This window comes from Nematolebias whitei, chromosome 5 (genome assembly GCF_014905685.2).
Source record: "Nematolebias whitei isolate Nwh7 chromosome 5, NemWhi1, whole genome shotgun sequence".
Taxonomy (NCBI): domain Eukaryota; kingdom Metazoa; phylum Chordata; class Actinopteri; order Cyprinodontiformes; family Rivulidae; genus Nematolebias; species Nematolebias whitei.
The window spans coordinates 24,606,907-24,626,098 of record NC_056502.1 but is presented as its reverse complement, the minus strand read 5'-3'; the positions used below and the strand labels follow the sequence as shown (position 1 = coordinate 24,626,098).

At 40.9% G+C, this 19,192-nt stretch overlaps 1 protein-coding gene across 2 annotated transcripts; it reads left to right on the top strand.

Annotated features, from left to right (window-relative positions):
- Nucleotides 1-513: 513 nt before the first annotated feature.
- On the top strand, nt 514-19,175 carry tcea3 (transcription elongation factor A (SII), 3; the record flags this gene model as incomplete). 2 transcript variants are annotated; one of them, XM_037676385.1, is given in 19 exon segments in its annotated part: nt 514-619; nt 805-904; nt 3,910-4,380; nt 4,449-4,562; nt 4,701-4,802; nt 4,886-4,954; nt 5,046-5,162; nt 6,299-6,369; nt 7,148-7,208; nt 7,344-7,412; nt 7,521-7,589; nt 7,670-7,732; nt 7,813-7,887; nt 8,239-8,399; nt 8,487-8,543; nt 9,267-9,421; nt 9,501-9,647; nt 9,771-9,842; nt 18,994-19,175. In XM_037676385.1, coding segments are annotated over 19 exon segments (2,208 nt in total), but the record flags the coding sequence as incomplete, so codon positions are not given.
- Nucleotides 19,176-19,192: the final 17 nt, after the last annotated feature.

Sequence of the window (19,192 nt, the reverse complement as noted above, 5' to 3'; positions counted from 1 at the left end):
CCAGTGTTTTTCAAAGTGGGGGCTGCCAGGGGGGGGGGGGGGGGGGGCAGAAAGCTGGATAGAAGAAGATAAAAAAAAGGCAAAAATAAAAAATAGTAATAATAATAATAAAATTACCCACTAGGGCAATCTGTATCTGTCAGTTCCAGATAAACACACTTGAGAGAGAAGTTAGATTTCTTTTGTTTTGTTCGTCTGGTCAACAGTCTGTTGAAAAAAATTTTTTCCAGTGGGAATATAATAGTGTTTAAAACATGTTACTTAATATTTTTATGCTCAACAGCTGTAATAATTAATTGAATACAGTGACTAAAAGTTAAAGCATTCTAAAAGTTGATGTTTCTTTACATATTTTGTAGCATTGTTTGTGGGTTTGTGAGTGGGGGGCCTCGGCCAGAAGCGAATGCTGCTTGTGTGGGGCCATGGTATGGAAAAGTTTGGGAACTCCTGTCTTAAGCAAATTGTGCTTAAAGCTAAAAACTCATAATGTTTGTTTTGTGCTTCGTTGTTCAGGAGACGAGGATTGGCATGTCTGTGAACAACATCAGGAAGCACTGCACCGATGAAGAGGTCATCACTTTGGCCAAGTTCCTCATTAAAGACTGGAAGAGACTTCTGAGTACGATTACTCTTCCATCACACACACATGCATGCACGCACGCGCACACACACACACACACACACACACACACACACACACACACACACACACGCGCGCGCGCATCAATTAAATCACCATTTGTGCAATAAATCCATTCTGATACTAAAGATTTGCTCACTCCCCTCCCTAATCGTCTACCACAGACCCTGGTCAGCCTCGCGCTGTCAAAGAGTCTGAATTGAGGAACGGTTTGGACTCCGGGCCTACAGCTCCCAACGGCTCACCCTCTAGGACACACAGCAGGTCAGTTACACACAGAAACTACACACGTCCAGGTGACACGGAGCACCACACCTGCTTCCTGTCTGCAAAAAGAGCTCAACTTGTTTACCTGTATTGTAAAGCTTATTAACAATAACACACACAAACATTGAGCAACTATTATGCAGCTTGACCTAAAAATGTTAGTTTTTTTTCTTTTCTTATATCAGTTCTAAGCTGCTAATCTGAAACACCAGTTTGAGGACATGGGGATGTTTTATAATGAATTATAACATTATTAAGGGTAGAAAATTTTTTTTTTTTCACCAATTAAACAAACGTATTTGTTTTTACTGTCCTATTTTTATTTGATTGTGTGAAATCTGAGTCAGTTTCTTTTCTTTGTTTTGTGGATACAACAAGTAACTAGCACCATCCATCCATCCATTATCTTTACCCGCTTATTCCATTTTGGGTCACGGGGGTCGCTGGTGCCCATGTCCAGCGATCACTGTGCGAGGGGTGGGGTACACCCTGGACGGGTCGCAAGTCCATCACAGGGCCACATAGAGACAAATGAGACAAACAACCATTCACTCTCTCACTCACACCTAGGGACAATTTAGAGTTACCAATCAGCCTAACATGCATGTTTTTGGTCTGTGGGAGGAAACTGGAGCACCCGGAGAAAACCCACGCATGCCCGGAGAGAACATGCAAACTCCACCCAGAAAGCCCCCTGGACCGGGGTTTGAACCAGGGACCTGCTCGTTGAGAGGCAGCAGCTCTACCAGTTGCGCCACCGTGCTGCCCAGTAACTAGCACAGTATTAGCTATTTCAGCTATTCGGATGTCAAAACGTTCAGCTCGTTCAAGACAGTGCAGCTTTGTTTTGTTTTTTAAGTAACTTATACATTTTGAATTACAGTATTTAACTATTTTTTTCTTTATAGAAATCATTGAAATAGCCTCATATCATTAAAACCCATCATGTTTTTAGAAATGTTTAGTATACTGCCTCATATTTGGCATTTAGCTACTTTTAGGTACTGTTTTGCTGATGTTAGCTTTTTGTTATTTTGCTAGTTTCAGCTTTGAGCTACAGTTTACCTCATTTTGGTTCATAGTTACAACTTTGCAAATATATTTTAGCTGATGTTTTACTGGTCTTAGTTTTTAGTATATTTGAGCTAATTTTAGCTTTAAGCTATTGTTTTTTTGTCTTTAACTTATATATACTGTTCTGCTAATCGTAGCTTTTACCTTTTTTTTTGTTTAGATAATTTTAGCTTTTCTTCTGATTCAGTTTCGGCTGTTTCAGCACGTTTAATCAAGCGCACTCAAAGTTCCACGTCCGTTTTGTGGAAAATTCTAATTTTTGTCGTTTTTATTTTTGTCCTACCTTCATGTTCAATCTCTGAAGCTCTTAAAGGTGCTTTTGAAGCTCTTGTAAAACACTTGAAAAGCTCTAACAGCTCCACAGCCGTAGGTCAAACTGAAGAGCCGGGGCTTCTGCTGATAAGAGCCACTTTGTTGAGGCAAACTCCGTATCACAAGGACGGAGCGAGGTCTGAACAGCTCCGGAAAACTCACTTTTTCTCCTCTAACTGGCTCGTATTAATGTGTCAGCAGTGCCAGTGTTTACCATCCTGCTCTAAAAATGTTCTGCAGCAGAAATGAAGTGTGGCAGCCAGTCTAAGCAGCACGATGCAGCTTTATCATGAATTAGCTGCACTTTGAAGCTGCACCCTGTTTACTGTTCTGTTCACATTTTTGTTCATTTTAACAAACCACAGCTTTTAAAAAAAATGCTAATAATAAATCAAAACAAGAAGCTTAGTTGGGAGTATAGTGCACTATAATTTTTTATAGCATTGTACAACATGGACCAGAAATACACACACAAAGAAAACAACCACTCATCCATTATCTTTTACCCGCTTCTTCCATTTTGGGTCACAGGGGTTGCCGGTGCCCATGTCCAGCAATCACTGTGTGAGGGGCAGGGGACACCCTGGACATGTCTCCAGTCCATCACAGGGACACATAGAGACAAACGAGACAAACAACCATTCACTCTCTCACTCACACCTAGGGACAATTTAGAGTCACCAATCAGCCTAACATGCATGTTTTTGGTCTGTGGGAGGAAAGCGGAGCACCCGGAGAAAACCCACGCATGCATGCAGAGAACATGCAAACTCCACCCAGAAAGACCTCCGGACTGGGATTTGAACCGGGGACCTGCTCGCTGAGAGGCAGCAGCTCTACCAGTTGTGCCACCGTGCTGCCCTAAGAGAACAACCCTGCCATACAAAACAATGGTGTTTTGACCAAATAGGTGCAAAACTCCAGCTCTCTCTGGATACAGCACGCTAAAAACATCATTTACATTTTAAATTTGTCACAGAAAGTCAAACCTGATATAGCTGTAACCAAATTTAAAGATGCTCTTCCATAGTTTTCCTCTGTCTTGCAGAGTAATACATCAGAGAGCAGTGACTTAGATCATCTGGTTGATAATTTTACAACTACATTGCAAACTTCACTCGATAAAGCTGCTCTGATGAAAAAGTAATCAGAGGAGATGAGCTCATTGGTTCAATTCTGAGTTACGTACTTTAAAACAGACATCTAGAAAGCTAGAACGAAAATGGTGCTCAACTAACGTTGAGGAATCTTACTTATCCTGGAGAGATAGCCAACTAACATACAAAAAAGCGCTCCGTAAAGCTAGAACTTTATATTATTCATCTTTAGTTGATGAGAATAAAAATAACCCGAGGTTTCTGTAAAGTATTATGGTTTTATTTTTTTAATTTTTCCACAAAATGTTTAACAGTTAACGTTGGAATTTGGGGTGGTGGCTGCAAATTGTTTCCGAAACTTTCTACTTATAAGTACAGTCCATTTTTCTACAGAGGTCTCCAAGGTAAAAGAGAGCTCAAGTTAGTCCATTCTGAAAGTTTCTTAAATTGTATTGTTTAAAAGAAATAATTACATTTTTTGACTCTGAGGTACAGATGAAATTAATCTGTTTCCTTTAGGATGCTGGATGTTAAACTAAAACATGACTCCGATTCTGATAAACAACATTCTGACAAAACCAGAAGAGAGACACAAAATGACAACCACATAAGCAACAAAAGACCTGCTGATGAACCCAGAATCGATGAAAAGCAGCTCAAGGATCTTCAACTTGAGAAACGGCTTCGAGAAACGAGGGAGGAAATGCAGACACCTGTAGAGAAGCTCCAAGTGGACAAGAGGCAGAGACGCATGCAGGACCTGCAGAGTGGAAAACACCGATCAGACCCAGTGAAAGAAGATTTGAAAAAGATGAGGTCTGTTGAGCCACTCAGAAAAGAGGTTGAGGAGCTGAGGAAGCATGAAGACCTGAAGAAGGACAGGAACAGAGAGGAAAGCAGGCCCGAGAGGCCGGTCGGCGCACCTCAACGAGAGAGGACATGGAGCGAATCGAAGACAGAACGACCTGCTGATAAACCGCTGTTTGAAAGGTGAGACAGCTCCAGAGACGCTCCTCACAAAGCTCCTGCAGAGCTTCAGGCTGAATGATTTCTTTCAGGAGAGGCGTGCTGGACAGTAGTATCCTGTACCCCACCCACTTCCCCTCTCCCCCCCGACGTGCCCGGCCTTCGGTGCCAGTCAAACATCCAGCTTTGGACATAAAAAAGGACAGGTCAGGACTCATGCTTGAACTGATGAAGCTTGAAAACTGCTAACTGCATGACCTAACAGCATCTCAGTTCCTCCCATGCATGGTGTGCTGTGATGAACCCCACATGCTCTGATCTGTCCTGTTGTGGCACGTGGTCAGGAAAGACGTTAAAGACTCTTCCTCCCGACATCCTTGCCCTCACACTCCTCGACCAGCCTCCTTGCCAGTGAAGCCACCTGCAGAGGAAGTCAAGAAGGAGAGGTCAGACGTGCTTTGTGGCATGTTTGTACAATAAGTTTAAGCTCAAGTAGAGATTCAAACAAAAGCTCGTTTTTGCACACCAGGAAAGTTCCAGCGGAGCCAAACGCCCTGGCTGCTCCTCTTCCTTTCCACCTTCATCCGCCCCCTCTGAGGTGAGGCGCTGCATGCCCACCCACACTGTGCTATTTACTCCTCTTCAACGTGAAGTGCTTTAGGTGACCTGAAAGCTGTGTTTGTGTTTAGAAAAGAGCCTCCTGACCCCAACGCTCCATGTCCTCCACTCCCTCTTCATCTTCACCCTCCTCCTCCTCCTCCTCCTGCAAAGCGTCCATCTGTGGATGGGAACAAAGACAAAGACAGGTCTCGTTTACCGACTGCATGTCGTCACTGACTGAAAGAGTGTAGAAAAATCTATTTAATTTGACCCAGCAAGGTTAAGTCAGGTCCTCTGGATGGTTTCTTTTTGTTGAAACATATTGTTTTTCATCCAAAAGACTTCATCGGTCCGAGGAGCTGCAACAAACTCAGTCTTATAACTAGCTTCCAGTGACAGGGACAAGATTTTTGGATAAAAAAATTCAGCCAGACAAAAAGAATGGTTAAACAATTTATTGTTTTGCAGCTGCTGGTGGGAGTCTGGATCCTGCTGCGGGAACGAATGTGCAGAGATATTATAGTTGGTGGACTGTATGTTTCACAAAGCATGTTTGACAACCAAGAACAGCCACTAACCTTCTCAGGCAGGTGAGGTGGGAACCACCTGTCGGAGCTTGGCGGAATGATGTCTCTGTAACTGGTGGCAGAGCAGCTGCAGAGGGAGGCCTTTAATGTTGTGAATATTATTGACAGGGGGCAATCCAAAGTCATGGTCCGAAAGATGAAACAGGGGTTAAGCATGGGGAGTTAGAGGTCCAAAAACAAATCCAGAGGTCAGTCTGTAATCCATTATCTGCAGGCCAGACAGAGTAGTTGTTACCAGAGTCAGAAGGGCAGAAGAAAACCAGACGAGGTGTAGGCAGAGTGGTGAATCCAAACGACGGGCATGAGGTCAAGACAAGAGAATCAGACATGAACGTGAGTGAAGTGATGGACATCTAGTACCATAAAGGGTTCGATAATCTGGCAGAGACTTGGCATGGATGGGGCTCTTAAATCAAGCATGTGGCTGATGTAGGGCACGAGCACTGACTAGTGGCAGGGAAGTGGGTGTGGCAGGGGACAGAGAGCAGTGAACATGACATCCAGAAACTATCAGAGCACCATCAAACTGGTAGGCCCAATATGTGAAGGTGCTATTTACTGTATAAGACTGAGTTTGTTGCAGCTCCTCGGACTGATGAAGTCTTTTGGATGAAAGACGAAATGTTTCAACAAAAAGAACCCGTCCAGAGGTCTCGACTTAACTTTGTTGGATTTTTCTACCTGGAATATTGAACATAAATCAGGATATTTAATTTGACGTTTCCCTCTCTGCATTAAATCTTTGTTGTTTGCAGCAGCAGGAAGTCAATCACAGACTCGAAGCCTCCTACACAGAAAAAATCTGCAGATTGTGAGAAAAAGACAGGTCTGGGATCTGGAAACGATTATATCTTTTTGTTCATGCTGAAATGTTTGCTTTTGTCTCAGACTGTAATCTGTTTTTATTGTTTTATTTAAACTGGAACACAGCAGGCAATTAGTAGTGGTTTCAGATCTTTCTGTGGAAACGTTACGGGGGGGATGCGGTCACTCGGTGGGCAGCACTGTGGTCTTGGGAGTGCTGATCTGCAGGTCTGAGCCCAGGTTGAATCAAGAAGGGTATCAGGCGTAAAACAGTTTGCTAAATCTTTCATAGTTTTTGAATTGCCTAAACTTAGATAACTGTAATTCTGACCAGACATCTAGTGTCAGAGAGCCCAGACCATAGTGGATTGTTTTTATCTGAAAACAACGTCAATCTGAAAAGTTCTATAGCTTATGAGAAAGCAGTTTTATGATCCTTTACATTATTGTTTTCATGCTACATAGTTATTCACATAAACCTTGCAGTTATAAGCAAACACAGATAGCAGCAGCTGACTGCAGTGCTTCCAATGTGGCCTTGAACATTTTTCTTGGCACAGTTCTGGGACATCATAATATCTGTGTCCAAAAAAACCCCAGTAATTTTTAATAAACAATGGTGTAAACATGTAGATAATTATGTTCTGCTATAAAAATGTTAAAAACGCAGTCAAGATATTAGCAATCCACTTTGGTTTTGTCTATGATTCTCAACCACAAAAGTCCAATTTAAAGGATCTGAACTCATACTTTTAGGGCAATTTGTCTCATGTTGGCATCAAAATGTTTTCTTTCTACAGGAAAGGCTCAGTGGATGGCAAAGTGTCTAAAAAAACACTCAGATGAAGCTAAGAGAGAAAGGTTGGCAAGTCATGAACTTTGCATTGCATTACTCTTGCATGCATAGACTTCAGTTCATGGAGAGAGGACCATTATACCTGCTTTAGTTTAAGAGCATACACATTTTTATTTGTATTTATTTATTTTTTTTGTTAGGAAAGATTCCTCTGACTCTAAATCACCTCCTCCCAAAAAGCCAACACTGGAAGTTAAAGAAAACCACAGGTGTGCCGGGGTGTGAAAATGAGACTTGCTGTGCAGAATTAACTCACGCCTGTGCAGTTCATTCACAAATTATTCAAGTGTCACAAATATGTGTGTTTTCTGTGGCAGGAAGGACTCCTGTGACTCAAAGCCAGGACCACCTGTGAGAAGCTTTTCCACCGACTCCAAATCTGACAGGTAGGAATGAAATTCACCACAACCTTCCATCATGAAATACAAATGAAACCAAAGTTTACTGAAAGTGTCTCGCTCTTTAGACGTGAATCCACTGATTCAAAGAGAAGCAGTTCACCATCACCAAAGAAGCTAACAGGTGAAAGGTAAATGAAAGCAACCAATGATGTTTCTGTGTAATGGGGTACATAGAAAATATAAATTATCCTGACTTAATTTTGTTTAGGAGAGAGTCTTCTGGGTCTAAGCCTGCTCTGTCAGCTCTTCCACAGAGGAAACCCTCCACTGACAGCATTGAAAGGTATTTTGATGAGAGTAGCAAGTTGCAAGCACAGTTAAATGTTAAATAGTTTTCCTTGAAATAAAGCGTATTTTCCGCTGCCTTTAATTCCCAGAGTTCTAAGAAACATATTTTGTTGCAGTGATGAAGTTGTAGCCGTTTTGCTCAAACCTTGAAAATAACGCTATGTGAAATTTCTTGCAATCTTCTGAAAATTTGCACCATCTGTTAGTACTCAGTATGTGTTGCGAATAACTCTCAGTTACTATAAAACCCAAATTCAGCTCATGATCTGCAAAACTGGCAGTTATAACTATTTTTGTGTTTGATACGGTTGATGAGCTGTTTTGTTCTCACACTTCTTTGTTACAGAAAGAGTAGAATTGAAGCCCCCAGAACTCCCACCACGCCAACCAGCCCAATGTCACCCAGCTTCAGTTCTCCTGGAGGTCCACTGCCCCCCCACCTGGCTACTGGAGAGTCTATTAGAGACAAATGCATTGAGATGCTGTCAGCTGCTCTGCGCACAGACAGTGAGGCTGAAACCACAATGACCGAAGAGCACTTTTAACTCACTGAAACTGACTGTGCACTGATCTGATATGATCTGGTCTTAACAGATGACTTCAAAGATTTTGGAGTAAACTGCGACAGCATGGCAGCTGAGATTGAAGATCATATCCTTTAATCGAGTTGATTCTAATTTCAGAAGCTCTCAGAAATTGGTTTCTCAGCTCACACCATTCGTTGGTTCTCTAACTTTCTCTCATATCAGAGGCAATGTGTTCAACCTAATGGTACTTCCTCCAGTTATCTGTTAACAATGGTGTACCACAAGGCTCAGTCTTAGGTCCCACCCTCTTCACAATCTACACTAGTAATGTAGATCAGATCATTCCTGATGCATCCTTACATTCTACGCTGACGACACAGTTGTTTATTGTTAAACAGTTAAGGTTTTCTAGCTTTTACAAGCTACATTCAACATCATCCAGTCGATTTGTTCCATTTCAAACTTGTATTAAATGCTGACAAAACCAAAGGGTTGTTGTTTTCAAACAGGAAGTCGGTCCCAGCAGTTCTTCCTTCTATCTTATCTTTGAATGGTGTCCCTATTGAGTTTGTTGATTCTTATAAATACTTGGGTATATTGGTTGTTTCACATCTCTCTTTTAAGCTTCATATTGAACACTTGGTAAATAAATTGAAAGTAAAACTGGGTTTCTTTTTGAGAAATAGATCTGTCTTACGCTGAACACTAGGAAACACCTTGTAATTGCTACTTGTACTTTCCTTCCCTTCATTGACTAAACAGTTCTGGCTTGTTTCACAAATCTGTGCTAGTTTAAGACCAATGAACAAGCAGCATGGTGATTTCAGCCTTGACTGGGTGACCGCACATATCTACCAGGAGATAAAGGCCACCGACCTGAAATACAAGAACAGAGTGCGGAGCCGCATCAGCAACCTGAAGGACCCCAAGAACCCGGGGCTTCGCAGGAACGTCCTCGCAGGCAGCATCGAGTTGAGCCACATCGCCTCCATGTCTGCTGAGGTACAGGAAGCTGCAGCCTCACCTTTACAAGCTCACTGTGTGAGGATTTAATGTTAATGCGTGATTTTTTGTTTCTTAGGAAATGGCCAGTGATGAGCTGAAACAGCTGAGGAACGTTCTCACCCAGGAGGCCATCCGTGAACACCAAATGGCCAAAACTGGCGGGACTACCACAGACCTGCTGCAGTGTGGCAAGTGCAAGAAGAAGAACTGCACCTACAACCAGGTGGGTTCCAAACATATCACTGATCTAGTGATAATCATAGACATTTATATATGCAGAAGTAAACAAGTCAGTGGTATATTATTGTCCAAATACAATGTCTTGGTTTGTGTGTGTGTGTTTCAGGTACAGACACGGAGCGCCGACGAGCCGATGACCACATTTGTTTTGTGCAATGAGTGTGGAAACCGATGGAAGGTAAGTCTTTGTCCTGGAGTGTTAAATCTTTTGTATTTTTTTATTGTTCAACATGTTTGTTTTCTGCTCGTTTCTAAATTCCAGTTCTGCTGAGGCCTTCAAGGTGAAGCTACGTCATTTTCCTTTGTGCCTCTTTAACGGCTTATTTTCTATAATCAGGATGAAACGAGCGTTGGAACTGTTGCAGCTGCTGGTTTAAACAGATAATGATGATCCCAAAGTTTTTACTTGAACTATTACAAGCAATAAGCATGTATTATTAATCAGTCAAAAAATCAACCCAGTTGTGATCATGAAGCAGTCAGGATGGCAGGAATCTTTACTGGTTTTAATTGCCTTGTCATGTCACAAATGATCATTTTGTAAATACCTTTCAATAAAACTACATTTATCATATATATTGTTGCTTTCTGTTGATAATCATGTTGGTTTACAGTTATTTTCTTGTTGCTTTACATTTGTGACACAAAATGTTTTCATTAAGTGTAGTTTTACTGACTGCATTTAAGGCATGAGGCAGGTTTGGGTTTCCAAGGCATTCAAAATAAACAATGAATCTAAAAGAGATCAAGAATAAATGTAAATTATGATTTAAAGTGGTATTACATGCATACTCAGCTAATTTTATTAAATGATTATGATCTAACCTGCAACAAATACATAAAATGTTCTCTGATTATTTTTAAAAACGGGAGGAGAATGATGGGGTTTTTCTTTCTGCTGCAACACTGAAAGCAAACAGTAGATGGTGACAAGTCATTCAGACTCCATTAGACCTCAGACCGCTACCATCTAACTTTACACAAAACCATGAATAGTTTACTGGCTTCCAGTGCATGCAAATAAAATCAAAGACATGTAGAAAGTACTCAGCATAAAAACCGTTTTTCTGCCTTTAGAGTGTATGAAGTTAAAGCCTAATGTTCATGAAAGAAATGCACATCACATTTCATGCTATAGTTTCAGACTAAGATGGTCTCCCAGCTACAACCACAACCAAAATTTAGTATACATTATGCCTGTAAACTAACTGGTTAACTGGTTTATTGACATTTTTGTGTGTTTTTAAAGTCAGATGGTTGTGGCAGCTATCTTAAATTGGGTTGACTCCAAAAGTTAATCAGTTATAAATTTACACCCAATTATCATTTTCTGAAAGCTTCATTTAAATCCATCCGGTTTGAGATATTTTGAGTCGTCCGTCCGTCCATCCGTCCATTTGTCCATTTGTCCATCTGTCCATCCATCTTCTTCCGTTTGTTCTGAAGTCGGGTCGTGAGGGCAGAAGCTTGAGCAGGGAGGAACAGACATCTCTTCCAGCTCTTCTGGGAGGACTCCAAAGTGTTCCCAGGCCAACCGAGAGATTTTCCAGAGTGTCCTGGGTCTTCTCCAGGGTCTCCTCCCAGTCGGACATGCCTGAAGCACCTCCTTAGAGAGGTGATCAGGGGGCACACTTACCAGATGCCCAAACCACATCAACTGGCTCCTCTTTATGTGGGTAGTGATCAAAAGAATGAGATCGTAGATACAGATGGTTGAAATGAGTTTCCTCCGCAGGGTAGCTGGACTTTCCCTTAGAAAGAGGATGAGAAGTTCAATTATCTGGGGGAGACTTAAGAGAACCACTGCTCTCCCCTGGTAGAGTCTCCCAAGCCATATTCGTTCTAGGTGACAGTCCAGACAAAGAGTGATTCAAAACACTTGTATGGACGGAAGTGATCCAGGAGATTGTTGTCCCTTGCCCAGGGGACCAGACAAGTCAGATACATGATGCCATGGACAGTAGCCAAAGCCTTAGTGCTCTGACCTTGTTTCTGGCTTTTGGGACATATTTTGCTAATAGACAAAAAATGATGACACTGTCAATAGTTAATGGTTATAAAATAGTTAACGCCTCCAGTTAACGCCTACGTTCTAAGCAAAGATATTGTGCAATTAGTAGCACTTGGGGTGTTATGAATGATTTATTTGACAAGGACAACACACACACCCACACACAAATAATAAATAAACCACCCACAGTTTAATGAGAAAGCAATGCCAGTGCTGCTTTGTACCAAGGTTGTGTAGCCAAAGGCTCATTTGAATGTCTAATCCTTGGTTAAGATTTTTAAATAAAAATCAACATAAAACATTTCACACACAGTGAAAAACATGAATCCAAAGGACAGAAACTAAAGAAAAGTACATGTAGGGATATAAAACAAACATTTTATTGCTGATAAAAAGAGTAAAATGTTACATATTTCCAGAGTGCTACACAAAAGTTCATTTTCAACCGAAAACCTGAAGGCAAATTTCATAAACTTCAGTTTGACTTAAAAAGGCAACAATTAGACAACAGAACATTTATTGTAGAACTCACTCAGTTCTGTACTGGTTATTTATACATAAGTAGGTGATAATAATTACAAAAACAAGAAAATGTATTTTCATTTATTTGCAAATTCTCAAACATAATTCCTCTCAGTCTTTCCTGCTCAATTTCTGACCTTTGTGTTGAAAACAATGAGAGATTTGTCAAATCTTTGTATACAGTTTGAAAAAAATGTAGGGTGGCATGGGGACACAGTTGGTAGAGCTGTCGCCTCTCAATGAGCAAGTCACCCCGATTCAAATCTCGGCCGGGGGACCTTGCTGAATGGAGTTTGCATGTTCTCTGTAGGTTTTCTCTGGGTGCTCCGGTTTCCTCCCACAGACCAAAAACATGCATGTTAGACTGATTGGTAACTATAAATTGTCCCTAGGTGTGAGTGAGAGAGTGAATGGTTGTTTGTCTCATTTGTCTCTATGTGTCCCTGTGATGGACTGGAGACCTGTCCATGGTGTCCCCCATCACTCGCACAGTGACTGCTGGATATGGGCACCAGTGACCCCCGTGACCTGGAAAGGAAGAAACGGGTAAAAGATGATGGATGGATGCATCTTACTAGCTAAAATATGATTTTAAACAGTTTTTGCAACACTGCAAACTACAATTTTTAAAAAACATTTTTATTAGGTTTTTGTAACATGGATGAATAGTGATCAATAAAAAGAGTTCCAATATTTAAAATAAAGTACTGTCCGGTACACACATAAGTAAATACAAAAAAAAAAGATCCCCATAAATCTGTAAAATCAACATTAAATTATCCTTATTTTTTTTCGGCTGTTTCTTCAGGGTCTCCACAGCAAGTCATCCTCCTCCATCTCACTCTGTCCTCTGCATCCTCTGTCCTCACTCCAACTACCTCTATGTCCTCTCTAACTGCATCCATTTATCTCCTCTTAGTCTTTTTCCTGGCAGCTGCATTTCTAACATCCTTCTACCAATCCACCCACTGTCCCTCCTCTGGACATGTCCTAACCATCTCAGTCTGGACTCTCTAACTTTATCTCCCGGTCCTTCAACCTGTGCTGTACCTCTGATGACCTCATTCCTAATCTCATTTGTCCTTGTTACAGCTAAGGAGAACCTCAACATCTTCAGCTCTGCCACTTTCATTTCTTTCTTCTTTTTGTCAATGCCATTGTCTCCACACCAAATCATAGCTGTTTCATCCTGCCTGGACTATCTTCTTCACCTCTTTACTACACTCCCCATTTTTCTGGTCAGTGGACCTCAAGTACTTGAAGTCCTGCACACAGCAAAGCAAAACTGTTGCTTTAAATGCTTGACTGCACTTAAGAAGTAAAATGTGAAATTAAAACTTTTTTTAGATGATTCTTAACATTGTGCTTTGAAACTTCAGGGCCAGCTCAAAGTTCACATTATTCTTGATGAAATATATTTTTTTACGTTTGTGGACACATAATCCAGTTACTGTGGACAAAAATCGTTAAGTTTTGTACCTTGCTTCTTTAATGTGTCTTAAAAGCAGCAGCATCATGCCAACCGGCTGAAAGGAAACATTATCTCGGTGAAACTTCTGATTTCTCTGATGCATACAAACGATCGTCACTTTTTAAAATGCAGCACTCCAGCTGCCTGATGGACTCCTCCACCCTCTCAACTGTCCATTTTTCTGAGATATAAAACTTTGATGTCGGAGAATCAAACATTCACCCATAGGCTTTTTTTTATTTTGGAGAAGCTGACTAAAAACAAAGAGCTGGTTCATATAAAACATGTTTTTCTTTAGTAGAAACAAATTTTATCAATGCCTTTGCAGTATGCTTTGAGATTTGCCACAATGGGTGCTGGAAATTTCACAGTGGTTGTCTTTTATTGCAGACTTTTAATGCCAGGATCAGTGTTTGGTATCTTTCTTTGTGTTGTTTGTTCCTGGTCTCTGTATTTTCAGTCTATTTTCCTCAGTCAGTTGTATTCCTCAGCTCCAGCTCTGCCCTCTCTCACCTGTTCTCAGTCTTCATCCTGTCCAGGCGTTTACACTGTAACAACCTGCCCCCACCGTTGCGATGATAGGGGGATTAATTACATAACGCTAAATACGTCACGGGCAGTGTCTGAAGCTGACGGTGCTTAAAACTTATAATGGTTGAGTAGAAAGCATAACCTAATAAACAGAAAATAATTCACCCCACATGCAAAAAAAAAAAAGCTCTCATAAACAACTGCTGATATTGGCCACGCAGGCTAACATTTAATGCCCTTTACACAATTTAAACAAACACATCAGTTGTGCCCATAAACAACCCGAACGCTTCATCCCCCCCCCAACATTTACATATCTGCAGACAAACCCCATAAATCAAAAACCAAGCTGCACCAACTTTCAGTCCGAATGTTCTCTTAGAAGGAAAGTTTGTTTCAAGTGGGATGAGGGAAACGCCCACTCAATCCATCCAGGCGTCGGCGCGCCGAAATAAAAAGAAGCGATCTCACCAGAAACTCAAGGTCCATTTAGCGTGCCTCCCCTGCAGTCCTGGGTAAGAAAAAGTTACTGATCCCCCGCGATCCCAACTCAGGGTGATAAACGGTCCACAGGCAGTCCAGGGCAACGGCCTCACGCCAAATCCTCCTCGGCAGGTGCGCACTCCAAGGCAAGAGAGGCCGACGCGGTCACTTCCTCCTCCTTTTAAGCTCTCTTCCCCAAAACGTATTTTTACACAGACAAATTTACACAAACAAATAAACAAGTTCAAACTTCCATTCAGAACACAAACATTACCTTACAGGGGACAATAATTAATAATAAATGGTCATAGTTTGCAGCGTAGACAATATATAAAATTAAAAAAAATGGAAATACATCTAACGCTGTATTAATCGGTCAGTGACCATTACAACACATCCTCATCAGCCCCGTGTGTTTATTCTCCTTTTGAATTAATTTGTAAGTGTAGGATTGTTGGTTTTTGTGCCACATCTTGTCCTGCCTGCACTGTTCATATAAGTTTTTTGCTGCCACGATAGCCTTTATTTTTGGTTAAAATAAAGTTTATTTTTATTGAAGATCCTCAAGTCAGTCTGCATTCTTGGGTCCAACTTCCTTTGTTCTACGTGACAGTTCAACGTTTCAAAGCCTGGTTAGATGCTTGCTGCCCTGACTTGCAAATATAAAACAGAATTAATACAACCAGGAACATTACAGTAGATTACTTTTTACAGTTTTACATTAAAACATTTGTTTAACTGATTATAGCCTTTAAAATGTATAAAACTGAGTTGGAAATTAAAGATTTGGCTATGATTATACAAAATTTAGATACAGTTTAATTGATTTTAACTTTTATTTATAGTTTTGGTCAGTTTAGCTTCTGTTTTGCTTATTTTGGCTTATAGCTAGTTTTTTTTTTTTAGCATTTGGCAACATTTTGGCTATGAAGCTTGTGGCTACAACGGAGTTCATGCTCAATCATCCAGGTACCAATTCCAATAATGCTCAGTCAGGTCATCTGGACAGTTTCTTTTTTCTAGAGACGTTTCACCCTCTATCCGGAGGGCTTCATCAGTCTGAGGAGCTCCAAGTAAACTGTTTCCCCACAAAGCAGTAAACTCCTTAAGTGGACCAACCAGATGATTGACATTTCATAAAAGATCTGGCAAAAGTTATTTAATAAATCTTTCCATTGCTCCCAATTTTGCATGGCACATTTATCCACACAGAAATATTGATATTCCTGCAGAAAATGCCCCAGAAAGTGCTACAGCAAGTTGATACTGCTTCTTATTTGTACTTATTTTATATAAATAACCTTAAAATTTGAAATCAATAAAAAAGCTTTTATCACTATGAAATATCTGTTAGAGATGTTTTAGGAAAGCAATCAACTTTGGGTAAAATAAGATATTATGGTAACATTTTAACTGTTAATAACCTCTCCACAAATCCCCACTTTAAAAACTCTGAATTATCACTTTAAAATCTGCCTTTTTATTTGGCAGTTTGGAGGCTAAACAATGTTTTGCTTATTGGAGAAGGAAGAATTCAGCTACAGCACTCTTTGCAAGGATTTGTGCCTTAAGATGTCTGTGTGACTGATGATTTAAAGTGGTTTAACAACAGCCTAGGTTGTTAGAATCAAGTGTGACTGCAACATCACCTTCACTTCTTCTGTTTGTTTCACTGTCATCAATATTACCTGTACCGTTTTTATTTTAGGATGTTTGTGGGAACAAACTTTGCTGCATGGATGCAAGGTTATAGAGCTCATAGGAGGACAGTCCCCAGTGAGAATGTGCAGCTTGTCACACATGCTCAGAGGAAGTCATGCTTGTCAGGAAAGAGAGATTTGGGACGGTTGTTCAAACAGTTCTTAATGTAATATGCATGGCTGCTTGATGCTGGGTGAAATGACCTGTAACAAACAAAGGCACTGTTGGAAAGCATTCGATGTCTGCACAATACAACTAATTATTTTTACTGGCAAAATAATGCTTGTATAAAGGCAGTCAGATATCTACACTGCATGTGAAGCTGATATTTGTCTTGGTAAGAATTCCCCAAGCTGTCTTGTAGCCATACTTTTGTAAAGACTTAAATTAGACCAGCAAATCCAATCAAACAACACCGCTAAGCAAATAACTCTGACTAACGGCCTAAATTCCAGATCCATTTCAGTTTTCATGAGCTCGATTATCAAGAGTAATGAGGATGAAGCCATTCAGATGCAGATATTGCTCCTTTAATTTATTCTGCTCACAATGATTTAATCAGCCTTGGATCATTAAAGAGATGGTTTGGTGACTTTTGAAGTGTTGCTCTGTCAAAGACATCTCAATGTTTTACATGATATCAGTCACAAAAGGTAAAGTATGAAGAAAAGGGCAGAGGTCTTCCTCCAGGCTAGGCTAATGGGTAGCTAAACTTGGGTCCCTTTTATGTTGTTTTTGTCCATTGTCACAGAGTCCATCTGTCTGTCCATGTAGTGAGCATGATAACTTGAAAAATAAGTGAGGTACTGATTCCCATTTTGGTGTGTGGCTGTGTAAGAAAGGCCCCTGTTGAAAATTTGCATTGCCATCAAAATCCAAGATGGCTGCCACCATATATGTGTGGCTTCCTTTTTCATGACCATATTCAACTGTATTGGGCCTAGTGCTCTTAATCTGATTAACCTCTCCCTTTCTTCTGGCTCTGCCATGTCTATTCAAAAAAGCTGTTGTCTGCCCACTACTAAAAAAGCCACCTGAAACCTGGATCCTTCTCTTCCTGACAGCTATAGACCCATCTCTAAGCTACCATTTTTATCAAAAACCTTGAGAAGGCAGAACAACTGAACCAATGTTTGGAGGAGAGGGGTATCATGGATACCTTTCAATCTGGTTTTTGTAAATGGCACTCTACAGAGACAGTGTTATTAAAAATTTCAAGTGACAAGGCGTTGTCCTTGGCCATTCCCCGACATCCCTCGAAAATGTTTACGGATCTCACCGGAGGAAACTGGCTGATTATTCCATCCTTATCAGAACTCTTACAGTGACCTTGAGTGCATCTTTGAACATCGCTCACTGCTCTCGTTGTCTCTCCTCCCCTTTTTCCGGAATGCCTACGTCACTATGTGCTTTATGTGCAAGGTGTTTTTTAATATTAGAGTTTTTCTTCTCAGCCAAGAAGAAAATTTTGATAGGAATTTTTTTGCTTCCAATTCCTACGTGTTCCAGTTGCACTACTTTTTGTCTGTCTAAGCAGATCTCACTTGTAAACGAGTTTTCGAGGCTCAGTGCGACTTATCTGTCTAAATAAAGGTTGACTGAAAAATAAAACCTCCCTGGCTCATCTTCAGTCTGTACAGAATGCTGCAGCAAGGCTGCTGACTAGAATTGACAGAAGAGTACAGCACTCCTGTTCTTGCCTCCCTACACTGGTTTCCTGTGCACTTTAGGATCAACTTTAAAATGTTGGTTTTAACTTTCAAGACTATCCATGGCCAGGCTCCTAAATACATTATTGACCTTTTGGATCCTTTTTTGCCTAGGACTCTGAGGTCTTCAAGTCAAATGTTACTGTCTGTACCCTGAACCCATTTTAAAACCCGTGGAAACAACACTTTTTGGGCGGTGGCTCTGAGGCTCTGGAACGCCCTCCCTTTGTCCCTACACTGCAGACTCCACAGACTCTTTTAAGAAACAGCTAAAGACGTTTTTATTCAGGCAAGCTTTTGCTTAATGTTGTTTTTTTGTTTTGTTTGTTTGTTTGTTTTGTTTTAATTGTCTTGCCTTTGTGAAGCACTTTGTGATCTATATGTCTGTGAAAGGTGCTATAGAAATAAGGTTTTACTTACTTACTTACTTACTTTACATATATTTTAAACTTGTGAGGTGGGTAACTTTAAAATCAAGCAACGTGCTGACTCCATTTTGGTGTGTGGCACTCAAAAAATTGGTGCCCCCCCCCCCCCACACACACACACACACACTCTGTCTCCCCTTGATCAGACACATCAGGCATATTGTTTGATTAGAAATATCATGAAATCCTACAGGCCAGATGGCTGATAATGATGACAGCAGTAAAAAGTTGCTGGTTTTCCTCTACCTGTCACTAACCACTTCTTCACAGCTCATGAGCAACAGGTGTGTGTCATCTACCACAACTGTGGTGGCTGCCTGATGAGCCAGGACCATATAAAGTCTGAAGCCAGATCACATACCAGTGCTTGAGTGTTGGTTCGTCTGCAGTGAAGTCAACACGTAGTCTTAGTAAATATCATTTTGAGTAAAAGACCAAGTCTAACCTTTGAATCCTTCCTCCTGTTTTTTTAGCTGCCTGCTGTGAAAACTTACCCGTTGTGCCTCGAGCTGTTTCTTGAGTTCGGTTCTCCTGCCTCAACGTCCTCTGCCTGGAGCCTCTCAACTTCATTGTCTCAACCTGTAAGATATGACTGGACATAACTGGTTTTGTCTCCCATCTCTGGTCCCACCTGTCACACTCCAAACAATTTATCTCTGGGAGATCAGCAAC